This window comes from Anthonomus grandis, chromosome 16 (assembly GCF_022605725.1).
Source record: "Anthonomus grandis grandis chromosome 16, icAntGran1.3, whole genome shotgun sequence".
NCBI lineage: Eukaryota > Metazoa > Arthropoda > Insecta > Coleoptera > Curculionidae > Anthonomus > Anthonomus grandis.
This window is the reverse complement of record NC_065561.1, coordinates 14,857,398-14,881,908: the sequence shown is the minus strand read 5'-3', so window position 1 is coordinate 14,881,908 and position 24,511 is coordinate 14,857,398. Positions and strand designations below refer to the sequence as shown.

General features: G+C 31.4%; 1 protein-coding gene across 1 annotated transcript; it reads right to left on the bottom strand.

Moving 5' to 3' along the window:
• Positions 1-71: 71 nt before the first annotated feature.
• On the bottom strand, positions 72-23,949 carry LOC126745704 (probable G-protein coupled receptor Mth-like 6). Its single transcript, XM_050453676.1, has 8 exons — positions 23,124-23,949; positions 9,519-9,618; positions 9,103-9,443; positions 8,926-9,004; positions 5,707-5,894; positions 5,171-5,351; positions 4,966-5,108; positions 72-4,588 (listed from the first exon to the last, which is right to left on the bottom strand). The coding sequence occupies exons 1-8, from the start codon at positions 23,815-23,817 to the stop codon at positions 4,377-4,379; spliced, it is 1,938 nt and encodes a 645-aa protein (XP_050309633.1). The 5' UTR covers positions 23,818-23,949; the 3' UTR covers positions 72-4,376.
• Between the last annotated feature and the right edge of the window lie 562 nt (positions 23,950-24,511).

Here is a 24,511-nt window from a genome sequence, read left to right as displayed (position 1 = left end):
AATGATTACAATATTTAATCACAAGAAGCGTAAACAGTTTTATCCATCAATTAAAATAAAACTCGGCTATGTAAAGACCAAAAAATTTATTTGCTCTAGAATAATAGTAAGATCGAAGTCTATATATTTCAACCATATATAGAGTGTTGAAACATAAAGACTTTGGTAAGATCCTTACTAATATTATGTGATGAGGTAGAATATACATTTATTTATTACAATAATTATGATTTCTACTACACATAAGAATATATAATGGCCACATTAACATTAAAAATATTTTATTTTATTTCGGGCAGTAAATCTATTTAGCCTGTACTAATTTTTGACCGGTAAGTCGAGTACAGTATTTGATACCACCAGAGTCTAATCGAGAGATCAGGATCAAAAGGCAGTGTGAGCATTAAGTTTTAAAAGCTCAAACTTTAGCTCACAGAATTAACAGACTATAAAAAAAATTTTAAAAAAATCAAAGATAAGATAATAGGCCCTATATAACGCGATCATATAAATGCATATCATTATAACGTCGATTGAGTAAATATCTTTTCTATTAGTGTTTTCTATACAATGTGGAACAAACTTTTGCCTTTAGGTTCCAAGTCTCGGTATGACTTGCAAACTGACCATCAGAGAATTATACTACCAAGTGTATCGCCCTAAATATAGATAAACTTTCATCCGACTTTTTGCACTAAATTAATAAGAGAACAAATTATTTCAAAGGACCGAATTGTGACAATAAAAAATGCCCAAACCTAACCAATTGCTGGAATAAAACTTGTTTGTTGAAATTTTTGACCTGCCTATTCCGAATAATCCTGAGGGTTGAGCACATCTTTTAAACTCAAGTTTGAATGTATATGATACCGATATCCGTCAGTGTCACCAGGTCTTATTTTCATATTCAACATAAAGACGATACAAAGAGTAGGTTCTCCATATCGTACATCAAAGTAGTAACTTTTCAGATATGTACATGAACCAGATTTCAAATTCTTCTTTACTTTATTAAGAAGCGTTCAGTATGCAATAAAATATTGCACGAATTTCTGTCAGTGCCCAAATTTGTTCATCAAAATCCCAGGCTGTAAAGGTTTATTTTCCGCACTGATAATGTTAATCTTTGTGACTGTAGTCGTAAATTTGTACATGGTAAGTAAATTTACTGGACTAGATAAAATAAAAATATATACTCGGCAGCTGAAATACGGACAAACATAATTTAAGTATCGGGTTTTATATTATTATCAATATAATTTTTGAAAACAAAATTAAATGCATCATCCCTCCATGACCTTGTGGCTGAAGGAACAGTGGTGTAAAGAAATGGAACAACACGATGAGTATAACCTGCACAAGAAAATAAAAGAAGCATCTCGAGTATATATAGAAAACAGACTTTCTTTAACATGTAAAATGAAAAAGGACAAATGACATAAGATAACGCACAAATAAAAGCTATTTGGGAACAATATCAAACAATTAAGAAAATCCGGAACAATCTGTTTGCGAATGATATATCTCAGTTAGAAGATAATCTAAAAGATGACTTGTCTGGGCCGTCAATTGCAATAGAAGAGTAATAAAAAGCTCTAAAGATAAGGAAACGATTGAATCAGACCTGTGAAATTGCTTAAATTACACGGCTGATATCTCGTTTTATCTCACTCTCAAAAAAGAACAACGCAACAAGATGCGAAAATCACAGATTGATCAGCTTGATGAGTCACACTTAGAAAGCGTTTCTGAAGATAATTTTCTACAGAATTTTCACAAAATGCGAAAGCTCTGTTGGATCTTCGCAATTCGGATTTAAAAGAGGTTTTGGTACGAGGCAGATACGAGTCGCAATTCAAAAGTGTTGGTTCAGAACTGTTACGATCAGAGAAAAGATGTAGTGGTGTGTTTCATAGATTACGAACAAGTATTTGATAGAGTGCAACATCATAAATTCGTTCGACTTGACATAGATCAGAAATCGATACGCTGTACTGAAAACTTGTACTGGAACCAGCTGCAGTTAGATTTCACAAAGGCACAGAAAATCCTTAGAGGTGTAAGGCAGAAATATATCCTCCCCCAACTTCTATTTAACATTTACTCTGAAAACATCTTCTCAATTAATTGACATAAAATTCAAAAACGACTCTCACTTTAACCTCAATCTCAGAATAAGATTCACAAAATGTTACGTATGGTCCGTACTGTTGTATAGTATGGAAAGCTGTAAATTTAAGGTTAGCACAATTAATAGGCTGGAATTATTTGAAATGTGGATCTATAGAAGAATGCTGAAAGGGAAGAAGGGGTTTAAGTAGAAAGAAGATGAAATATCAAACATTGGACAGGAATGGGAACCACAGGAGAATAAATTCATACCACCAAGAGATAGGGAAAGATGGCAAACATCCATTAATGGATAGCAGTGGAAGAAGAAGCTGACTTTGCCATTTTAAAGCTGCCCACTAACTATGCTTGCTGTATTTTACACGGGATTTGTGAATTGCATACTATTAAGTGCCCACAATTATTAAATATGGCGTGGACCAATGCCGATGCGTGAAAGCTCCTAAATAATTCTGAAACCGACCCTATAATTTGAGATCTATTTAATAACCATCACAAAAATATAAATTGGAACAGGCATCAGTTCAAAGTTGATACATTTTATAAGCAATTCATTTGAACTTATATTGATATTTGGATGGATAGATTTATTACAAGTCAAGTTTCTCGGAAAATTGCACGTCTTAATGAAGATGAAATATGAAGCATTTAAATGAAAGACAAAACAGGAGGTGAAAAGAAGTTTCTAACTGGTTTAGTACAACATATCCTGAATGGTTATACGACATTGTAAAAAACAGGGCAAGTTAAATACTGGAACTAATAATTCTAATGATCGAATCTAATACTCCTCATTACACCTAAAGATATTTCTTTAAGGTAGCATGCTGAGAACCAACGAACAGCCTTGCGTATAATAAAAAAATATCATCAATAAAATTAGTGCATGGGCTAGACAAAGATGATCCCGGTCGAAAAGTACGGTTTTACAAAACTGCGGGAAAAATAAGTAGCATAAGCCCTCTTTAGTGACATTATTTTTACATACGACGATATTTCACAGGAAAGAAATTACCCTAATATACCTATTTGATTTCAGCAAAACTGTCTGCCTTATTTTACTGTTTGTTTGTTTGTACTTGATAGAATTGAATATATCTTTTAGACATCTACATTACTTTTTCTGTTTTCCAAGAACTGAAAATTATTTTTTATATTTTCCATGGTTCTGTTCGGTATTCCACATTATTTTTATCTTTTGATATTTACTGATATTTACCACACTTTTTTCAGTTTTCCAGAAATTTGAATTCTCGCATTTTTTTCCAAAAATATTTCTCATATTTTCCGTGCAGTTCGAAGATTTGGAATTTTATAAACGGGAATTCCATCAAATTAAATAATTTTCTATTATCCTCAAATATCTGTTAAATGTGCATATCAATGCACTATTTGGGTTTGTTCTATCAAATAGTATTAATTGCCTATGGAAAAAAACGTAGATTCTGAGAGCTTGCAAAGAACATTATTTTTTTTAATTAAAGAACCAACAATCCTTAATCGAAATTAAAATTACCTAAAGTTCGGAACATTTTCGATTTTATTTTCGCCATAGAACTCGAAGCCCCAAGATTCTATCAAAATTTTAATTAACTTAACAAAATCGGTAAACCCCTTTAAAAAATGTTTAATCTAAATTTTCTGGAACGCCGTATTGGCGTACAAAGCGAACTGAAAAGATCAAATTTCTCGTTTCGTTATCTTTACATTTCTATACAGTACAGTACGCTAGTATCGTATTTTTTGCGATTGGTATGAGAGGGAACCCATAGAATGGCCGGCAAGATCTCCGGATCTTACTTTGTTGGATTTTTTTGTGGAATTATATAAAATCAGAATATAGAATTAGATACGAAATAATGCGATTTAGCAAAAATACTATTGCTAATGATTTAGAAGTTTACGAAAGTTGATGGTTTACAATTTCAACAGCAAATAAATTATTTTCTTTTGCAGCATCTAATAGGATTTAAAAAAATACTGTCCCAATTAAGAGAAAATAAGATTAATGTCAAAATTTGTTTTTTGACAAATCCTCTATATATATTTTCTTACAGCAAAAATATGAATTAAAAAATTATAAAAGACGTTACTCTAATTTTCAAATGATTTCGTTTCACATTTCAGCTGATCACTGTATAGTTATATACGATTATACATAACAAACTTAATTAATAATTCTTTGGCTTAAATCATAGACATTATTCTTACTCTTCTAATATTATGTCTAACCCATATAATACAATTTAAATTTTGCTGTCGTTCATACTTAGAGTGGTTTGCCTTTTCGTCATCGGATAATGGCCATTGACGTTATTGACATTATTAGTACTTCCAAGGCTGCATTGGGTTGTCGATGAAAGGGAACTTGAGATTCTTCGTTTGCTTACTCCCAGTTTGGTTGACAGTTTTTGGAATATTTTTTTCTTACAGATAAAGATTATGAATATAAATAAACCTAAAAGAAATAATTAGGTATAATTTTCAAAACAGAAGGTTAACATGGAAAAAACAAGACATGGGTCGGGATACTCAGTGATTCAGTGTACATAATGTGACTTGGAAGAACAGTCGAAACTTGGTCGATTTGTTCTAAAGCCAATATATAATTTTAAAGGAGATACCAAAATAACATTCTCAAGGAATATGTCCAGAATCTTAGGCTGCATTGTTGTTCGTAAATATAATTATGATAATCAGAATTCTTAAAATCTAAATAAAATAAAGATGATGCTTGACGACGCATGTTTCCGCTTATTGGATTCTTCAGACAACCAGAGAATCACGATACATCCCGACTGACCCAATATTTTGTTAATATTCTTAAAGTTTTACCTTGTAAGCAGATTAAGTTATCGAGAACGACCTCCAAGTATTTAAGAAACGTTCCTTTGCTTTTCAAATCTAAGTATTGCGTCATCACTTCAAAAATCCATACCAATCCCATAGTCACCGCTAATTTGATAATAAGTATCAACCTAAAAATATCGCATTTTATTATAGTTTTTCTTTTTATTGCCCCCTTATGGTAATAAATTACTTTTCCTTGTCGGCATGAAACCTTCCGTATTCTTTACTTCTGTTGGTGTCATTCAATCGCCTAATTTCATTCTTCACTCGTATACAGTACGTTATTGTTTTTATAAACAGGACGATGTTAACAATCTCGAATATCACCGAGGGAATACGAAGGAAGATTAATATGGCATAGTTATCATTCCCTACAAAAATAAAACAAGCCATATGGCGCGCAATTCTCCCACACTTTATGTGCTTATAAGTAGACCGAATAAATAAACTATTCAATTTAATAGGAAATCTGATGGATTCCTGAATCTAGATATTTTTTTTTAATAAATCACAAACAAGAATGACGTTATTTGCTATTGTTACTCATATCATATACATCCCATTTCTTATCCAGGATCATAAACAGAAAACTGAATCAATAAACATATGTTCGAATAATAATATGTTCCACTTTTCCATTGTCAGAGTTATTTATAAAAGTCTTAGAATTTTGTGTGTGTTTTTGCGGATTTATATGGAATGATATGGATTTATACGAAGACTTACTTTGCTCTAAGAAACATTTATATTTTCCAACGTAAGGATGAATACTCTCTGGAAGGATCTCGCTGATTTCCAAAACGTATATTGCAAGGATATAGATCAATGGTAAACACCACCCAAAGCAAATGTATATCAAGAACTTCTTTAGGTCCTTTTTCCTTTGGTCGCTGCCGATTGTCCGTTTTGGTTGCCTGTAAAATAATTAAATTAATAAATATTAAAAGAGTTGCACGATCTATAATGTTTTTTTATGACTGTCTAGTACCCCATATTTCTATCCCAATTTTTCTACCTGGTTTTAACCTTTTTAAGCCAGACCCTAAATTTAAATCTTCCATCCCCTTTTCGTAAAAACTGAATTAAATGAGGCCATCTGTATTATTTGCGTGGTATTTGTTACGAACCTTAAGTGACTTAAATAAGCCATTAAAAATCCCATAAAATATATGAATGTCTTGGAGATTAGTGATATGAAGCTGTTAAATGGTTGTATTATAGTATATGAAATAATTAGGCTTTAGTAAAGGTGAAAGTTTTGCTGTAGATTTTAGTGTCTTATCTAAAGCTCTCGATTGTAGTAGGTACGATTCGAAAGGTTCGTTACTATAACATTTCTCTTATTTCCAGTTTTTATGGGACCTGACTCTGCCGAGTCTATGAGACATTTCCTATCTAAAGGTTTAAGAGAAATTCCCAGTTACAAAACATTATGTATGGTTCTATTTTCAATATCCCAATTATAGAATGGAAAAGTAGCTTTGACAATGAACAGAATACGGAACTTTTTAATTGAGTCCACAGACTTTAGCACAGTATTATCAGTTATGAAATCATACTACTAAAACGATTTATTAACTGCTCTCAAGAAGATTATATAGCATCTTAAGGGATACCCTTACTTTCCAAATTTCAGCAAAGGTTTCTGAGCCTAAGAAAAGATTACGAAGGTATACAATGGTCCAGGCACAATACACATACAATTTTTCAGAACTGTAGATAGAATACACAGACTACCGAATAGAGAGGTATATATTGATATAAATCTATATCTATAATTATATATTGGATTTTCTAACATGAAATAGAGCTGGAGCAAAATGTATTATTAGAATATCTCTTATTATTGACGGCATACCCTGTAGTTAGGTAGGCCAAAAAAGGTTTAAAAAACATAGTCTTTTAATGCATATTTTTGTTTAATTAGTGGTCAAGGTTGTTATTATGAAATTTGTTTAACATTAAATAATAAAAAGCAATTTTTTTATTGAATTTCTTGATTGGGCTAGATCTTACTATAGTGATGCTTAAAATGAATGCAACATAAAAATGTATAGAATTCCTAGATTGATCATCCCTTCGTTTCGCCTTTTGACCATCATCATTGACTTGTTTTTTCTATTATGATCTTCATGCTTAATTATTTAAATTTTGAGCAGTTTCTTTATATTAATGTACCATACTTGTAGTTTCATCGGCTATTTTGTACGTTTTCCATAAGAATTCTACGAGAGAAATATAGCTTTAGTATCTAGAGTACTTGAAGAATTTGCTTGAAATGCAATTGTGATATATCACTAAAAAGGTTTGGACTATATTCAAAATAGGAAAAATACAATATAACCAAATATACGAGAAAAAGAAGTTGAAAATAGATCCTGGAAAAAACTAATACTTTAGAACTCTCTATTGCCTTCAAATATAGCAGTCTTCAAATAAACGCTTACACGTTTCTCGTTGAGTTTCATGACACACTATGGCGTGTGCACTAGAGAAAAACCTATTGTTTTTGAAGTAACTTTATTTGACACAACTCTATTAAATATGATATAATAATTCTTCCATCTATAAATATTCCAAGAAATTTACTACTGTTACTCGCTTTGAATTGTTAATCCCCAATGATGTTCTGAATAAGATTGATAGATTAGGATTACACTATTTTTTAGCTATTAGTCGTCAATAAAGTGTGAGACCTCTGCTAAGCTTCTGGATAAATGATTTTCGGTACATTTTCATTCATTTCATTTAATTCATTTATTGGCATGGGAAATATACCAACAACAAAAAAGATGCAACCGTTACTAATTTACTACCCACCAATACTACCTATTAATGCCCTTGAGAGGTCAGAGCAGGTTGATATTGACTTCTAGAAAGTATTTGACATGGTTAGTCATAAGAATTTTATCAGTAAGTTAGTTTAAGGCAGTTGGGTTGACATCTTCTACGGATTTGATACTGCATTGCTCCAGAAAGACTTGGATAGTAATAGTTCTTGTTGTGTATAACGGTCTGGATGTGAAGAAGTAATGTATCATTTAGTACAGGGAATAATATAATCGTAAATATCTATGCTATTAATGACTCAGTGCTAAAGACTGTCTCTGAAGTAGTACAAACTTAGAAGCAGATGTTATATTTGATACTGAATAAATACTTGGGTACATTCTGGTAAAATTGTTAACAGAGCGATATGAAGCCTTGCATTTATGATTCGTAATAGTTTCGGCTTATCTTCATTATATATCAGAATGCTTTGCCGGCTCACTTGTGCATTTCTTTGAAATATAGGTCTCCCTTTTATAGGTATTAAATTGAGATATTATAATCAGTGCAGAAAACGATGTGAAAGATTCGATCTGATATGTATGTATGATTCTTCCTTATGCCCGCATTACAATTAGGTACCAGAGCATCCCATATACAAATTAAAATATACTTAGCATAATTAATTAAATGTCTACCATCATACGAAGGTGTTACGTAAAAGAAGGTTATTTTTATTAAAGGTATATAAAAACGACAATCAACATTTTCAGACTTTTTCAGGTACTGGCCATCTATGCGCTTTACCCGAGACCACTTTCTCGAGGTGACAAAGAAATCGATTTGCGTTTTTACCGTACTTTGCCAATATTGGGGTAGAAGCAATTTGTACTGAGCAATTGGTATTGTAATTGGACAGCTTACAGTATGCATTCTGATAGAGTGTTTCTTATTAAAACATTAATTGGCTCGTATTATTGCCCTTTTTAACTAATATAAACCAGATTGATTAATATCGCATTTCTTGCCATCACGCTAATTATTCTCCGCTTATCAAAACTCTAGGATTGTATAATCAGTATAAAAGTTCTATCTATTTGTACTCAGAATACGTTCCTTTAAGACTCAATTAAAGCATATTCTTTCTAAGCCCATTTGACTGTTTTATCTACTTACCCAAAAGTCCACCAAATATCTACGGACATGATATTCACCCAGGCAAATGATGATATACTGAAGAACAAAATAGCGTATCCTAAAATCAGTAAGTTAAATGAAAAACCAATGAGTTAAAAAAACATAAATCGTACATAAAAATACGATAAATTGATTAAGATCATGCGTATTTTTTACCTCTAAATTTACAATTCAACCAAGCGTCAGGTGTAACATCCAACGCTGAAATCAATGCCAGAAACAACCCGATCATGGTAACACAGTAGTTCATCAAAATTTTCCCAAAAGTACTTTTGGTCTCTCCGACATAGATATAAATGATAATAGTGAAAAATAATAGGACACTGGAAACGACTTTGGACCATAAGGTAAACGAGAACTTGGCCTCAAGATTACCCTGTGGAATGCAAAAGAACAAATAAAAGCCATTGAAACTTCCTCTGGACGCGTGTTCAAGGCAGTATGCTGCATCTGCTACGTCTTCGTGAATAAAATCTTTGGTGTAGTTACTATAGTACCTGCAACCATTATTATGATTAGTAACTTATGTGGTATATATATGGCATTAGAGAAGAATATTAAAGGGTACCTACTTAAACTGTCCGTTCTTTTTTACACTGTACTGTATGGGGTTTGTTCTATATATACCAACTTTGGGACACTTCTTGGCAGCGTAGATTAGCTCGTAATTGTCTGAAATTAAAAAAGTTAATGTTAGATGTATATCATAATCTCAAAAACCCTACGTATTTAGTGAGCTTGGTTAACGTCAAAACTTTTTTTTGTAATTCATATGTAGGTATTTGTCAATATGTCCATATAGATCCTCTACTGTATTAGAAAAGAGTTCGACCTACATAAAGGAAATATGGTATTTATGGTGTTAAGCATTTACCTATAATAGCCAGAGCTAAGCAGTTTAGCTGTCTAGTTGAAAGAAATTAAAAGAAACTTAAAATCTTTTAATACTTTAGTCGTCTAATCTCCGTTCGAGTAGATAAGGGTGATATTGATCATAAATTGCATGGACTATAGCTTGGTAGGAGGTTTGTAATTTTCAGGCATGGATTTTTTGTTGGAACAAGGACAGTCCTATCTAATAATATAAACTCTCCGGAGATCTTTTGGTTTAATACTATATCTATATAGATGATATATTCAATGAAGTGTATCTTAAGTATATTGGGTAAAGATAACTAAATGATTTAAAACTAAATATGCAGCACAGCTCGTTATAAACTTATTACCAGCTTATAGTGTTTTTTTATATAGGTCGCAAATAAAAAACTGTATAATTAAGATAAGATATACTATAATAAATTATTAAAACTCAAGTTTTTATCATTTATTTTATTAATAAACCATAAGGTACCTATAAAGTATATTCATATTGCACATTACATAATTTTACTTCCTATTGACATGCAATCCATGGAAAACCATAATTTTTAAATCGGAACTATTAAATGTTATTAGTTGGTCGTAAAAGTTTATTGCTTTGGAGGTAAATTTTATTTATTCATTCATTTTTAATGACTGTTGACGTCTTTGCTTAATGAATATCGTTTGGGGAGTAAAAAAATCGCATACACAATTGCATTGCATGAAAAATTGCGTCAGGTATAAGTCAGGTATTGACAAAATGCTTCTGGATTCAACCTGAGTTGAATTGCTACTCACAGTAGTAGTTGGTGACGGCTCTCCGGATCCGGCTTCATCAGGGTGTGGTACGAAATCAGAGTGTGTTGATGACTCTAAAAGTACTTTCTCAAAAGAGTCATATGAACATGGAAGTTTCCAATAATGACTTTATAAGTAATTTGAAAAATGTGGTATTCGTCAATCACAAATTCACAGAAAATACCGTTGATGATAAATACGATTTCATAAAGTACGAAACTTTGACAAAGGTTATTTCTAATAACAGGCCTTTGACTATCACTAGAACACAATGTTTCAGAATATTCTAATCAGAATGATCCTTAACTCAATTGTGACACATTCAAGTTTTTTCACTTCTTTGTTCTGATCGTTTACAGTCATTTATTTTAAACAGATGTGCTGTTACTCTATCATATACTTTTTATAATATTGACAATACCCTTAAAGGATAGACCGTTCTGAAAATACCAGAAAATCTGATATATAAATCTACGGGAACGCAACTGCAATCAATCAGAATTTCCAAAGATTTTAGGTAATCTTTTTTAGTTCAAAATATAGTGCTAATACTTGGGACCCCTCCTGGTTTTATGATCATATGGGATTAGTATTTTAATATAGAAAAGGGATCCCAATAACAGACAGGGGCTTACTAAATTTTTATAATATGGTGGATAATGTTAATTGGGAATATTTAGATAATTCTAAAGATGTCGATATTAGAAACTGGGCTATTTCTACTGGATTATGTCTGAATGAGTCAAATATTTAACACATAACTTTTACCCTTCGTGATGCTGCTACTCATTAACAGGCCTTGTATATGTCTGTGAACTTCTTGGGTGTTACTCTGGATAAAGATTTGACATGATAATATCATGTGGAGGAAATGGCTAAAGGACTATCAAAATGCACTTTTCTTATCTGTAACTTAGCTATAATATTATATTCCACTCATGGAATGTTTTATTCATGTTTTATAGTTCCACTTCTACGCTTTTAATGACGTATAATCTAATTAATTTAACCCATTCAGCACTATGCTGAAAATATTTGCTCTGCAGCGTCGTTGTTTCAAGGGTGATTGCGTATGTAAGTTACAGAGATTGCTCTAAGTCCCATTATAGACATTCTAGGGTTCTCACCCCACCCAGTGCAGATATTTTTGTGTCTGCTTTTTATGAGGGTAGGTCTTTCTAGCTTTATGACTCATTCCGATACTCCAATTCCGCCGTTAAAGACTTGCCTCTTAATGAATTTAAATTCAGGGTAAAAAGCTTTTTAATATTGAATGCATTTTATTCTATTGAAGAATTTCTCAATGCTAATTTTAATATGATCTTTTAACAAACAATGAACTATTTTGATGGATTTTATGTTATTATTAGGTTAATATTTCATGTATGTGTATCGACATTTTTAATGTCTTGTGTAAGACTTATATACGTTTTCTGCACCAGTAAATAAACTGAATTGAAATGTACCACTGTGTATTGGCCATTTGTACTATATCAGCAAAGCATGGCAAGCATTGGCCAACGTTTGCTCACATTTGGCATGTCGTCTGGAGTGGCTTTCTGATGAGTAATTTCTACTACCTTTCCTAGAAGTTTGACCAGTATTCATAAATAATAAATGCATATAAAACTTGAAACGTATAGTACAGTTCAAATAACACAGATTTGTTCAAATATCTTATGTACATACAAAGTTGACTTTATAATTACGTGATGGCTTATCCGTCTAAGCTGGTGAGATGACGACTATATCCGTACGTCCGTTTTACGATTCACTTTCTTTAAAAAAAATTACAATATCTTTTTGTGAATAAAATACTGTTTATTTGCCAAACAGTTATAATTAGCCGCATGCGAATTATCATATATTTGCAGTTTAATCCCGAAATCCTCCCTAGATCCGGTTACGCGTTATACGTTATTATCTGTTTGCATTTCGTGTCTATTTTTTATCGCTTATTTGGGTAATAATTACGGAACATTGTTATGACATAAGTTTTTTTTTTGAAGTTTGACCTTCGGAAAAAACAAGGAACGCAGCTGTTATAATATATTAAGTTCATTGAGGAGCGGATTTATTTGTTGCCGAAATCAAACATGTGCATGTAAACATACATTCCAGGATTTTAAATGGGGAAAATTATTGCTGTAGCCTTCTTTGTAAGAGTTGGCCTAATTTACTAAAATTGAGAATGACCGTTTCATTTATTTATTTTTGTTTTTGGGTCATTAAAATTTATGACTTTGTGGGTTAACTCGCCATGTAATATAGGGTACTTAGACAAATTTACAACATAAGTTATTGATTTTCATTCATCTCTATCGATTTTCTTTTAACATTTTTTTATGGAAATACAGAAAAGGAATGCGTGGGCAGATTTTGCGGTTTTTTAAAAGCTGCAATTAGTTTTACATCAGTGAGAGACTTATTGAGTACTTTGTTTGCTAAAACCTCTTCATAAATTTTATCAGTTTATCACACAAACATAATGATTGATTAATTAATAATCAGTTGTTGCTTTAAAGCATACGCATGATGCGTTAAATTTACTGAATAAATCATATTACTTAATTTTTGCGACGTCATTGAATTCGTAATAAGCAATCAAGACGTTATTAATTCTAATTTCCATGCTGTTTATTTGGGAATTCCGAATTTAAATTTCCATCATAAAAAATCTGGTTTTTACATTAACCATGAATAGAATACTTTCATAATAGATAATGATTGTTTTTGTATGTGTAGACCCATTGTTAATAGTCCGGGCAGCAGCAAGTGAAATTTTTACCGAGAAACCTAGGAATTAACTGCCTGATCTTGTACCTTGATTTTTATTTAATTAATCAAATGTCATTTTGTTTATTACAATATATAAATCAATTCCTTCATCGTTTCTTAGCAGTTGGATGAAATGAATTAATTTCAGATTATTTTAACAATTTTCTTCGATATCAGATTATTTTATAATATAATATATTATAACAATTTTCATCGGCAGGTACGACCTTTCTTTCTTCTGCTTCCTGTCCTATTGAACATAATATACAGGGAGTCCAGTATAAAGAATGAAAAGATGATTTACTCCGGAAATACTCCAAAGGGAGCCTTAATCGTTACAGAAACTGTCCACACTGTTTTACCAGTTGCACTCGGCACGCAATGAAGCTAGACAGCATGAAAACAAACCTGCAATAAAAAATTCTACCATAACACTCAGCCTTTCTAATTTATTGCATAGTAAAATGTGATTGACTCTATCAAAGTCATTTGCAAAGTCTTAATATAGAGAGTCAACCCCTCTTCATAATGCCGCTAATATATCTTTCATAGAAAACCCGATTTGTTCAAGTGGATCTGTCCCATAAAAATTCATGTTGTTTTGTAATGATTACATGTTCAAAATTCTAAACTATCAATATTCTATATAAACTCTGTAATTGACAGAAGACAATAGCAGTGAATGTCCGTTTGATTCAAAATTAATATTTTTTAAAGTTTCCTTCTTATCTCAATTTCCAAAACTTATGATAATTAAGATTAATCCTACGATTATCCTGTCAAAAATACTTAATATTTCGACCCAACATTTGATCCAACTTTTCTAACTTAAATTGATCTAAATAGGGAATAGATTCCCATGCAGCCTTTGGTGAATACTTCCTTGAGTGTTATGCATTTAAGATAAGTTAACTTAAGTTGCTGGGTCGCTGTATATCATACGTAAATAATATTAATATTTAATATCCTGTTATCATGTCATGACAGAGTGTTATTTAGTACTTTCTTGTGGAATCAAACTGATTGTCATACAGAGTAACCATAAAAGTTTTATCATTTACATAAAAGATAATACTTGACGTTTTCTTAAAAAACTGAGTCGCCTTCGTTCTATCTTTACCATTCGAACTGTTATTCAGGAACTCGTGTTAAATCGTTTAAAATGCCATCATTACTAATGTCAAGTGTGAACGTAAAAGCAATTACCAAATAAGGTTTAGTTTTATTTTCGATTAACAAATAATCAGGTACAACTATTAACGATATTTCAATAAGAAACTGTTTAAAATTTGGGTTTGCAAGATATGTAAGCTACTTAGGTAAAAGACGTTCTAAATTAAAATTTTATTGCAGTGCGGATTTAAAATTAATTTGTCTAGACCGAGGTAATTTTCAATTTTGCCTCTACCAGAGATAGAAATCAGTGAGCGAAATTGGAGCTGGTCAATGGATTTGTTATCTAATGTAGCTAATAGCACATGTATTAGAAGCCTACATTTTTGAACAAGGGGAAAATCTGGTAAATTCGACCATTAATTTTGATTTACGAACGGATTGAAAAAAGTATTCCGCATGTAAACTATTATAAGCCAAAGAAATAATCAATTTAATACAAATTCTGATTATAAATATCCATAATCTTTAGTAACCTGTTTTACACTCTAAGGGATTCATTAGATCAATTGTCGTTATAATTGATAAAGAGATGTGATTTTTTTCTATAATATAAAAATAATCATGATCATTTGTCAATGAAATTTACTATGTAAATATATTCTGTTAGAGTTTCAATGGTTACAAATATTTACAGTCAATTATATTCAAATGAAAACGTTGTTGAATGGAGTAATTCCACGTCACTGGACACTGTCCAAGTTCGAGAATAGTATTGCGATTTATAGAAATTTTAGTAACAGTAGACCACGATAAAAAAAAACAAAAACAGGAGTAGGATTGTTTGTCTGACGGTAGATTCTTCATTAAAGATTCTTCGTCAGTTTAGAGATTACCTTATACTAATTCTCTTCTTTAAAATCGCCAAGTAATAAAACTTTCAACATGGAAACATTAGGATAAGCGTACTGATAGTAGAGCTAGCTGGTCTAGCAGACCAGGACGATACATCTACATTTAGATTTTAAACCATCATCAAACTTTATATTGTACAACCGCTATGTTCTCTGAAGCCTATGATCAATTTAAGAATCTACTCAACTTTCTTGTCTTTGACGGTGGTATATTGTTGAATGAGAGCAACTGAATTTTATTGAATTATATGCTGGTCTTCTTGAGTTCTGGAATTTTTTACACCTGCATTTACTCTTCTGATATATTGTTCACCCGACAATTTCCCGATTTCAATTACTGAATTATTCTCCGTAGTAAGACAGTTTATATGAAAATGAAGGTAAATGAGGGTGAACAAGAAATCCAAAGCCAAAAGCTGAAGATTTTTCTTCAGAACAGCCCTGGATCCCTTTACTATTAAAATTTGGCTTTTAGTGCTTACAGTAACCTGATTTCTAGGCATTTCGACGTTTGGTCTATCATAACTTTATACTTTTCTAAGTTTTTTATACTTTTTCCGAAAGTATTACAAAGAACACTCTACTTTAACATAGTGTGTTAGGTTGGTCTCATTGGCCATTCCTTCTTCAACTTCCCAATTCTGTAGTAGGCGGAAAATGAAAGAAGTAATAACCAATGACAATAGTTGTTCTTACTTCCACCGTAACGCTCCATGTAGTGATATGTAGTTTCAGTGTTTGAGAGCACGTTTAGCATACTCTTGAGTGTTATGTACTCTAATTTTTTAGGTGTTTATCCCTGATATTTAGATTCCTTGACTTGACATGCTTTCATGTCAAAATCTAACAGTTGTTATAAGATTTTTTTTTGGATTTTCTTCTTCTTCGTCTTCCACTAGTGTGCCTTTTTGCTCCAGGTTCTTAGGATCTTTGATCTGAGCTTCTAGGCTGTGCGATCAATTTCTGTGTCCTACCTTAGCTTTACCTTTTTTGGCTCGACCTCGATTTTCATAAGGAATCTGTTAGGATGCAATTTTTGAGATCTGTTTCGATTTAATAAAATTATGTTAATTAACATAATCGCCTAATAACTTCCATGCTATCAATGTTTGATATTATATGCCTAAGCATATCCTATACATTATATTATCCAGATACATAAATGGTTTTTCTATACCTATTGTTTGCATTAAAACTTAATTAATGCACTGCTTTTTTCAAACCCAAGACGTCTAATTCTGCTATTTACTCCGTGAACTAAGTCTCCTCTCTAATTTTTTAATAAAAAAAATAATCTCATGTTTTGATTTGAATGCACACATTTTAAACTCATCGAAAATAATTTTATGGCTAAATATACTTTAAGATTGATAGCATTAGGCTAAAAAAACCCACAATATTTTTTTCTTTTGAATGAGTTTAAAAATACATTTCAATCTATATAAACTCATATCGAAATTCACAAATGTTACTTATATGCCAATTTTTTATTAAAATGTTATCGTTCAGCGTGATTCATACAATTACAACTTGTTTGAAGTGGATCAGAAAAGACTACTGTTACAGAACGTATGTTTTTATTAGGTTCGGAAAAAATCAAAACTAATTTAACTCTTTACTAATATTAATTTAAAATGCAAAAATATTGTTATATGACAATTTTTAGCCTGAATGCACTCGTAAAATTTGTGCTGAGCAAAATTTCAGAATGAAACGAAGCCAACTTTCACCTTGATTATCAAATAGTATACATTTAGTTAAATATGCAACGAAACGTGCAGATTTACATTATGATGGAAATTGGCCAATATTAAAAAAGAGGATGCAGCTGATCTGGTTTTTTGACCGGTCTCTACAATATCTTCAAATAACGCAAGCTCTACAAATGATGATAAACTTCTCAAACGCCTTTCAAGGAAAGAATTATGTTTTGTGATTAAAAAAATGTGCTTTTGGTTTTAGTAAATCTCTTGTCTAATATTTTACATCATAATCAAACTTGGGTCCACTGCTGTTTTCATTTCTCTTTGATTAATGGCACTATTGATATATCTGGCCTTTTTTGATGAATTTGGCTTTCTCAAACATCTTAGATAATATTCCTTATTTAGCATCTCATCTCCTGGCAATAATTCCGATTGCACAACACTGCGATAATCGAAAAACTGTTAACGTGACCTTCACTTCTGATCGACGCTGACTTTGAGCTTTTGCCAGTTTCGGCTCAGTTGGAAGACTCCATTCTGAAGCTTATTGACTAATTTGCATATCAAATTCGTATCTCGTCTGTATTCGTCTTATCATCGGTTATGCGTTTTATGAATGTGGGGTCAAAATTGACTCATTCTAACATTTGTAGAATTATCTGATCTTTTGGCACTAGCTGAGCGGCTTCGAACCGATTCGTGAGATGTTAAAATTTTAGCGCAATCACTTTCAGACTTAAACGATGTTCTTTAGTAATGTTAAGTTATTATTTACAATATTCTCGATCATCTCGACCTCTTGAATGAAGTCGTAAGTCGTATGCAACATTTTCAGCACTTCGGCACACAAAATTTCATTTGCAGTGCAATATTTCAGATGAATTGTTTGGTCGTAATTTTTATCAGTTGCAAAAATCGCAAATCACGTCTGAGGTTAATTGACAAATGCAGTATGGTAAATGAGCTAAATGTATAAATGACACAATTCTTAAACTCATAAGGGTACCTCACGTTTTTATTGTTGTCGTTACGAAGATATCTGATGATCACCATGTAGTAGCAGCTTGTGATCGATTTTTCGGTGGGGATCAATTTGTAAATTCTTTATATTAAGCGATTTTAATTAAAAGAAAATAAAAAGTAATGCCAGGGATGCAGTAGCATACATTTTTTAAACATTTTAAACATTTGCCGAATTTTAAATTCTGGTAAAAGTTAACCATGCATAAAATCTGGATAAAATCTCTAAGATCAACGAATTTATGAAAACAAATCATCTTAATATTCAAGTGATATATTAATATTCAATCATCAAGTGATAAGCAAAAAACAGAGATATTTTTAAAAAGTCAACATATAAGTTCACAAATTAAAAAAAAAAGCATAAAAACAATGGAAATATTATGCTTGGACATCCGGTATTTAATCATATTATTATTCTATATGCTGCATTGGTTAAAATAAGTGATGGTTAGAAGGAGTTAAGTCTGGAGAATTCATTGGGTGGCGAAGGACGTCCCATTTGATGTTTTCCAAATTATTTTGAATACACTTCGCAACATGAGTTTTAATAAATAAAACCACGCTGGAAAATACTAAATTAACCTGTGCACGGCTGTTGGTCCAAAAATCGCGAATAAACCGCCTGAAAAAGCAAAATCGCCTCATGTGAATTAATCGAGTAAACTCGGCTACGTTCAAAGGCATGGGGTCATTTCATCGAGTCAGTCCGGTTCGATTTCAATTCTCAGATTTATTTGGAAAACTTTTGAATTATTTGGTCAATGAGTTTATACAGTTAGAGTAAAGAATAATAAAGGAAAATTATTTTCCATTATAAATATGGAAATATTTATTGGGCGGTCATTGATCAATAAAGTAGTAGCAATATAATAAAGCAATTAGAAAAGTAATTTTGACAATCCCTTTCCGCGGGCTTTTTAACTAATCGATTCCCGGTAGAATGTATATGTTTATGTTCTGTATATTGTCGATGTTAAGTATATACTTGTGATTTGAGTACGTTAAACAATCATTAAGTGATAGAAATAGTAAGTGATTGTAAGTGAAGTAATGAATAAAAGTTTAGTGTTTAGTGTTCAAGGGTGCCTATTTACTGAACCCGCGGGAAATCCTTAATATCCTTTAACTAAGTTTAGAATATTCTTATATTTTTCTTTTATTGCATTGTATATATTTAAACAATAAATGATAATTCATTTATTTAAATAAAAAAAAATTATAAATATTGTAACAAGATACTTTCTTGATATTGATAAAATCTGCAAAGTGCTTGTTATGTCTTTGGATTTTATATTCTGACAATCAATTTCTGTTTGTGGCTACTGTCAATGTATTACACGAAAAATATAAAACGCACAAAATATATCATAAATATACATATATTCAATCAATATTTTTTACAGCACCATGATAGAAGAATATCTATGCTAACGTAACATATAATGCTCAAAAAAGTAACGAAAAAGGCGAAATTTTCGATAGTTTTCATTCACATTAGCTATAAAGAAGAAAACAGTCTTTATTTTTTTAGCAATTGATTAATTAGTCGTTTAAGACCGCTGTACCTTATGGTTAATTCAAAAACATGTCGGAATTAATTAGTTGCGGCACAAAAAAACAAATTTCCAGTTTTAAATAGAAAATTCAAGTCAATAAATCCGGTAATAAATTTTAAACGATTTTTAAATTCGAATTACTTGCACCATTAGGTGATTTACGTGAAACATTTAAATCTGCGAGATAAAACAAAATACGGTAATAAAAAAAACAGGCTCATTCGTAAAATGTACGTGGCAACACCAAATAGATGTTTTTTTTTATATACAGGATGTACAGGATAAGTTCAAGTATTAAAACAAATCTTGGAACAAAAGTTGCTTGGCAGTTCTAGTAAAGCTTAACTTCTAGCTTAACCTATAGATTACCCTGTATAGTTTTGGCTCATCCTGCTAAATATCTGATTTGCTATTTTATATTGATTTCAATAATATATAATTAGCAATTAATTAAGTATGTTTTAAAATAAATATAAACATCTGTGTTTAAAAAAAACAGTATGTATATTAACGAGGACTAAAGCTTGGATGATTTTTATTGAGGAAACATTTTTCACGTTCTATTTTTTTATACTGCTACTATTTTAAACCACTTAAAAATCTATTTCGATACATAACATTTTATTTTTAAATATCAGAAGAAAACTTGTAGTGGGTTTAATTCGATCTACTGTTACCAATTTGTTATTCACTATGTTGCAAATGCCATCGATAGCCAAGAGCTTATTGATGTGGTATGAACAGACTTTGCAAAGGCGTTCGATCTGCTTCGAACATATATTTACTTAGTTCAGGTGTACCTCAATGCTGGGTCAATTGCTATTTGATTTATTTGTTAACGATATTGGTCAATATTTAGATAATGGGTTTTTATTGCACTATGATGGTTTTAAGGTTTGGAATAAAATAAAAACGGAGAATGACTGAAGTTGTATTTTTTTTTAACTATATTTTATTAAGTCTACGCGGAATACGTTTAGTCCTCCTCTACTTGTTTATTATTATTTAAATAATGAACTGTTTTTTTATTGTTTCAGACATAATTAAAAATATCTTTGTTATAGTTCGGATTATTTTTTGTCCGAATTTATTATATGTAAGCTAATGAAAAAAAATCAGTGAATTATGGAATTGGAACAAAAAATTTAATTTTGTCGCCAGAATATACATACGTCTTTCAAAAACCGGCTCATAATATATATTTTCTTTAGGGGCGCAATAAATCTAATACGGTCCTATCTGAGTAATTTGCAGGTAAGTTTTTATATAATCTGTTAATAGCCAAAATAATATTTCCATATAACATAAATTATATTATATTTTTTTTAATAGAAGCAAAGCTCTTCCGCCTTTTTCTTAAAACAACTAGCTTCTCAAAAATTAAAAAAAAATATGTTGGTCATTAAATAAACTTCCGATTAGTTACCATATTAATTGTTTATAATAAATTCACAGATGACGGATAAAAGTCTGAATTTAAATAAATAAATATAACGACGCCACTTTATTGTTTTATTAAACAGCGTTTTGTGGTTTATCAATTAAAAGACGACATAGACATCATTTATTTCTAAATAAAATTTCGTATGAAAATATTGATATTTTCGTTAATGTACTTTTCTTCTTAAATCAACAAGAAACTAGCGAAAGCAATTTTTGGTATACTTTCAGCAACTATTATGCACCTGTCTCATATGAGTTAAAAAACCATATTGTTGACTTAACTAAAGGCAACAATTCTTTTACTTGATTACCTAACTAGATTGACGGTGAACCTCAACGTACTGACTTGAGTTTGTGAATGCGTGCCATTCCGTCATCCAATTCTGCACTCTTTTGCTATATAGAAAGTGCTGAAATTAATAGCAGATTTCGTATTTATACCTCAACTTGAATGCCTTTAAAATGTCTATTATGAAATAGAAAAACATTGTTTTTTACTCAGTTTATATAAGCAAATCACTCTTACACTGACAAGAAATATAAAGTGCAAACACATATATTTAAAAAATGCAATAAAACGTATGACCAAAAATTACTCAAAACTAACAATGCAACTAAAAATAACACACAACCCAAGGCATAAAATAAGGTCACAGGTGGTCAGCAAAGTTAAACCGGAGGAACTTCTTAAAAAATTATTCTATTAATAGCAGCTGTAATATCCAGACTGACTAGAATGCTATCAGCAATCAAGAATGTTGTGTCATCAGCATAAAGATAAAATATAGACCAGGATGACAGTGCAGGAAGCCATCATTGACATAGACCAGAAAGAGAATAGGCCCAAGAACAGAATCCTACGGCACGCCATGTATCATCAGTAAACTTTGGGGAAAATACTTAAATTGTCAAGTCCAGTATACTATGCTCAATACAATCGAGAGCTTTTGACAAATCGTAAAAAGTTGCTTGAGAGTGGAATCTGCTTTCAAAACCCTCCAGATCCTTGTCACACAGGTCCCTGACCCGTTCAGTCTAAAGCCATGTTGCCTAATATAAAAAAACGAATTTTACTGAAAGTAAACTTCTATTTGACTCTTCACTAAGGGCTCAAAGAATTTACCAAAAATTAAAAAGGAAGTAGCCGATACTTCTCGGGGTGCATCATAGATTCTTTTCTATGTATTGATATGACTTTTAATAAATTTTGTTAAGGGAACAATAATGAAGTTTTTAATGGTTTTAATGAGCCGTATATTGAAATCAAATGGATTCTTTTTTAAACTATTGTTTATAGAATCAGTCAGTTCACACATTTGAGTATAACTCACTGCAGAAAAAGCTAGAAACCCAATTATCAACTTATATGTGAGTATCGGGATTTAAACCGTATAAGTTACATGATCGGTTAAATCAATACAAAGTTACGCAGTTTAATAATGATTTAAAAATTTTAACATCTATAAAATCGTTACATAATAAAATATTTAGATTTTTGTAATGCATTTGACATAGAACTCAATAACTTCTTCCAAGGAAATGGTCTCCTTGGCGAAGAAACTTATCAACTTTCATAATAAAACTAATGAGTTTTCAGAATATTAAGATTTGGTCTTGTGATAATATTCAACAATAATTGTTTCGGGTACTTTTCATATTACCTTCATAAGACCACACAGAAAATATTTTTAATATGCAGGTGTGATTATATTATCGTAAATTAAAGAGACTATTTAAGACGAAACGTCGTATTATCAATTTTAAATCATTATCATGTAGGAGCACAAACCTGGCCATGAAAGTGTTATTTTTTTTGCTCTAAAATATTTTTTTGTTTTTCAGAATTTTTCGGAAATAAACAGTATAAAATTGCGCAACTTTGTCCTAATTCACAAGGACTTAAATCTTTTACGATTTTCAAGTTCTCAATAGTCACCCTCGAACTTGGCACACTCTGCATAAGGCTATACATTAATGAATCTTACCATCTAAGTCTTCAATGTACGGAGAGAAACTTTGGGAGCCAATCTGCAATCCGTGAACATAACTGTCCATACAAGTGGCACCATTTACGAAACTCTGACCGTCTGGGCAACACTTCCTAAAACACCTCCTTTGATCACAAATTTCCATACCCTCTTGGCACTCTCTAACAGTAAATTCACCACCAACACTCTTATCGATGCAATAATCTCCTGGCAACAAGGTCTGCGACCAAAGACGCGCCTCTGAAGCATTTTCAAATGTCTTGTCCAAAATTATTTGGCAATGGGGAAGCCCCACTTTAATATACTGGCTAAATAGGTAAGTACTGCTGTCAGTCGAATTTGGTAAACAGGAGTGAGATTCCGGATTATACAAATGTCCTAAGGGACAGCATTTTGGAAAAACAGCATCAGAAACTATAGACTTAACAACCACGTCACTTTGGTTAGTAAGTTGGTACTTTAGAAACTGTTCGCCATCGAAATCGATGCAAATACCCTCTAAATTTTCCTCTAAAAAGTTATCGCGGTAGCTCCAAACTTGAAAGCGCGACTGGTTACTCCTCACACAACCCACTGAACCATTCTTATGGTGTTCGGTTATAAAATTATCTCGACAACATTTGATGAGATTCAACTGACAATAACCGGTCTGAAAGTGCAAGATAACCAGTATAAAAAACGCGGTAATCATTGTTTCAGTTCTGTTAGATTACTGAATGTACGCTTTGAGAGACGTTGGCTCGCATTGGCACGAATGTTACCACGCTCGAGAGTGGAAGAACGAAAGTAAACTAAAGACCGGATAGAAGAGGACCGGGTTGGCGGCAGGTCACTTTTAAAATAATTGTGTGTTACTGGGGAATTTTTTGATGGTAAAGATAATAGTGGGGGTGCGGACAATAATTAATGAAAATATGAAATGACGCGGGTGTTTTTTTAAGGTTACTATTACTAGGCTTTGAGGGTGCGTGTTAATTATTCTCAACCTAATTACAAATTACATAAAAAATTATTTCCGACCGTTGTTATTTACAAAATAATCTTGAAATAGGCTAATACGCTTAACCATCGCCATATTTTTTTTTGTAATTTTTTTAAAATTCATATTCTAAAGAAAAGACAACAGAAAAATTTTGGAGGAAACAATAGATTAAAGATGAAAAATGCACGAAACTGATTTAAAGATTTTAAGATCTTATCAAAAAATTATACTCGTTCGTACTGCCATTAAATCCAGTTCATTAGACTTTGATATTCTATTAAAAGGGGAGAATTTAGTAATATTTGCTCTAAATCTTTTAAGGTAAAATGTTATTTATTAAATGGATCTTGCAGAAATCCCTTGGAGTAAAGAGTCTACATGTCTTGTCAATAGAGTAAATTTG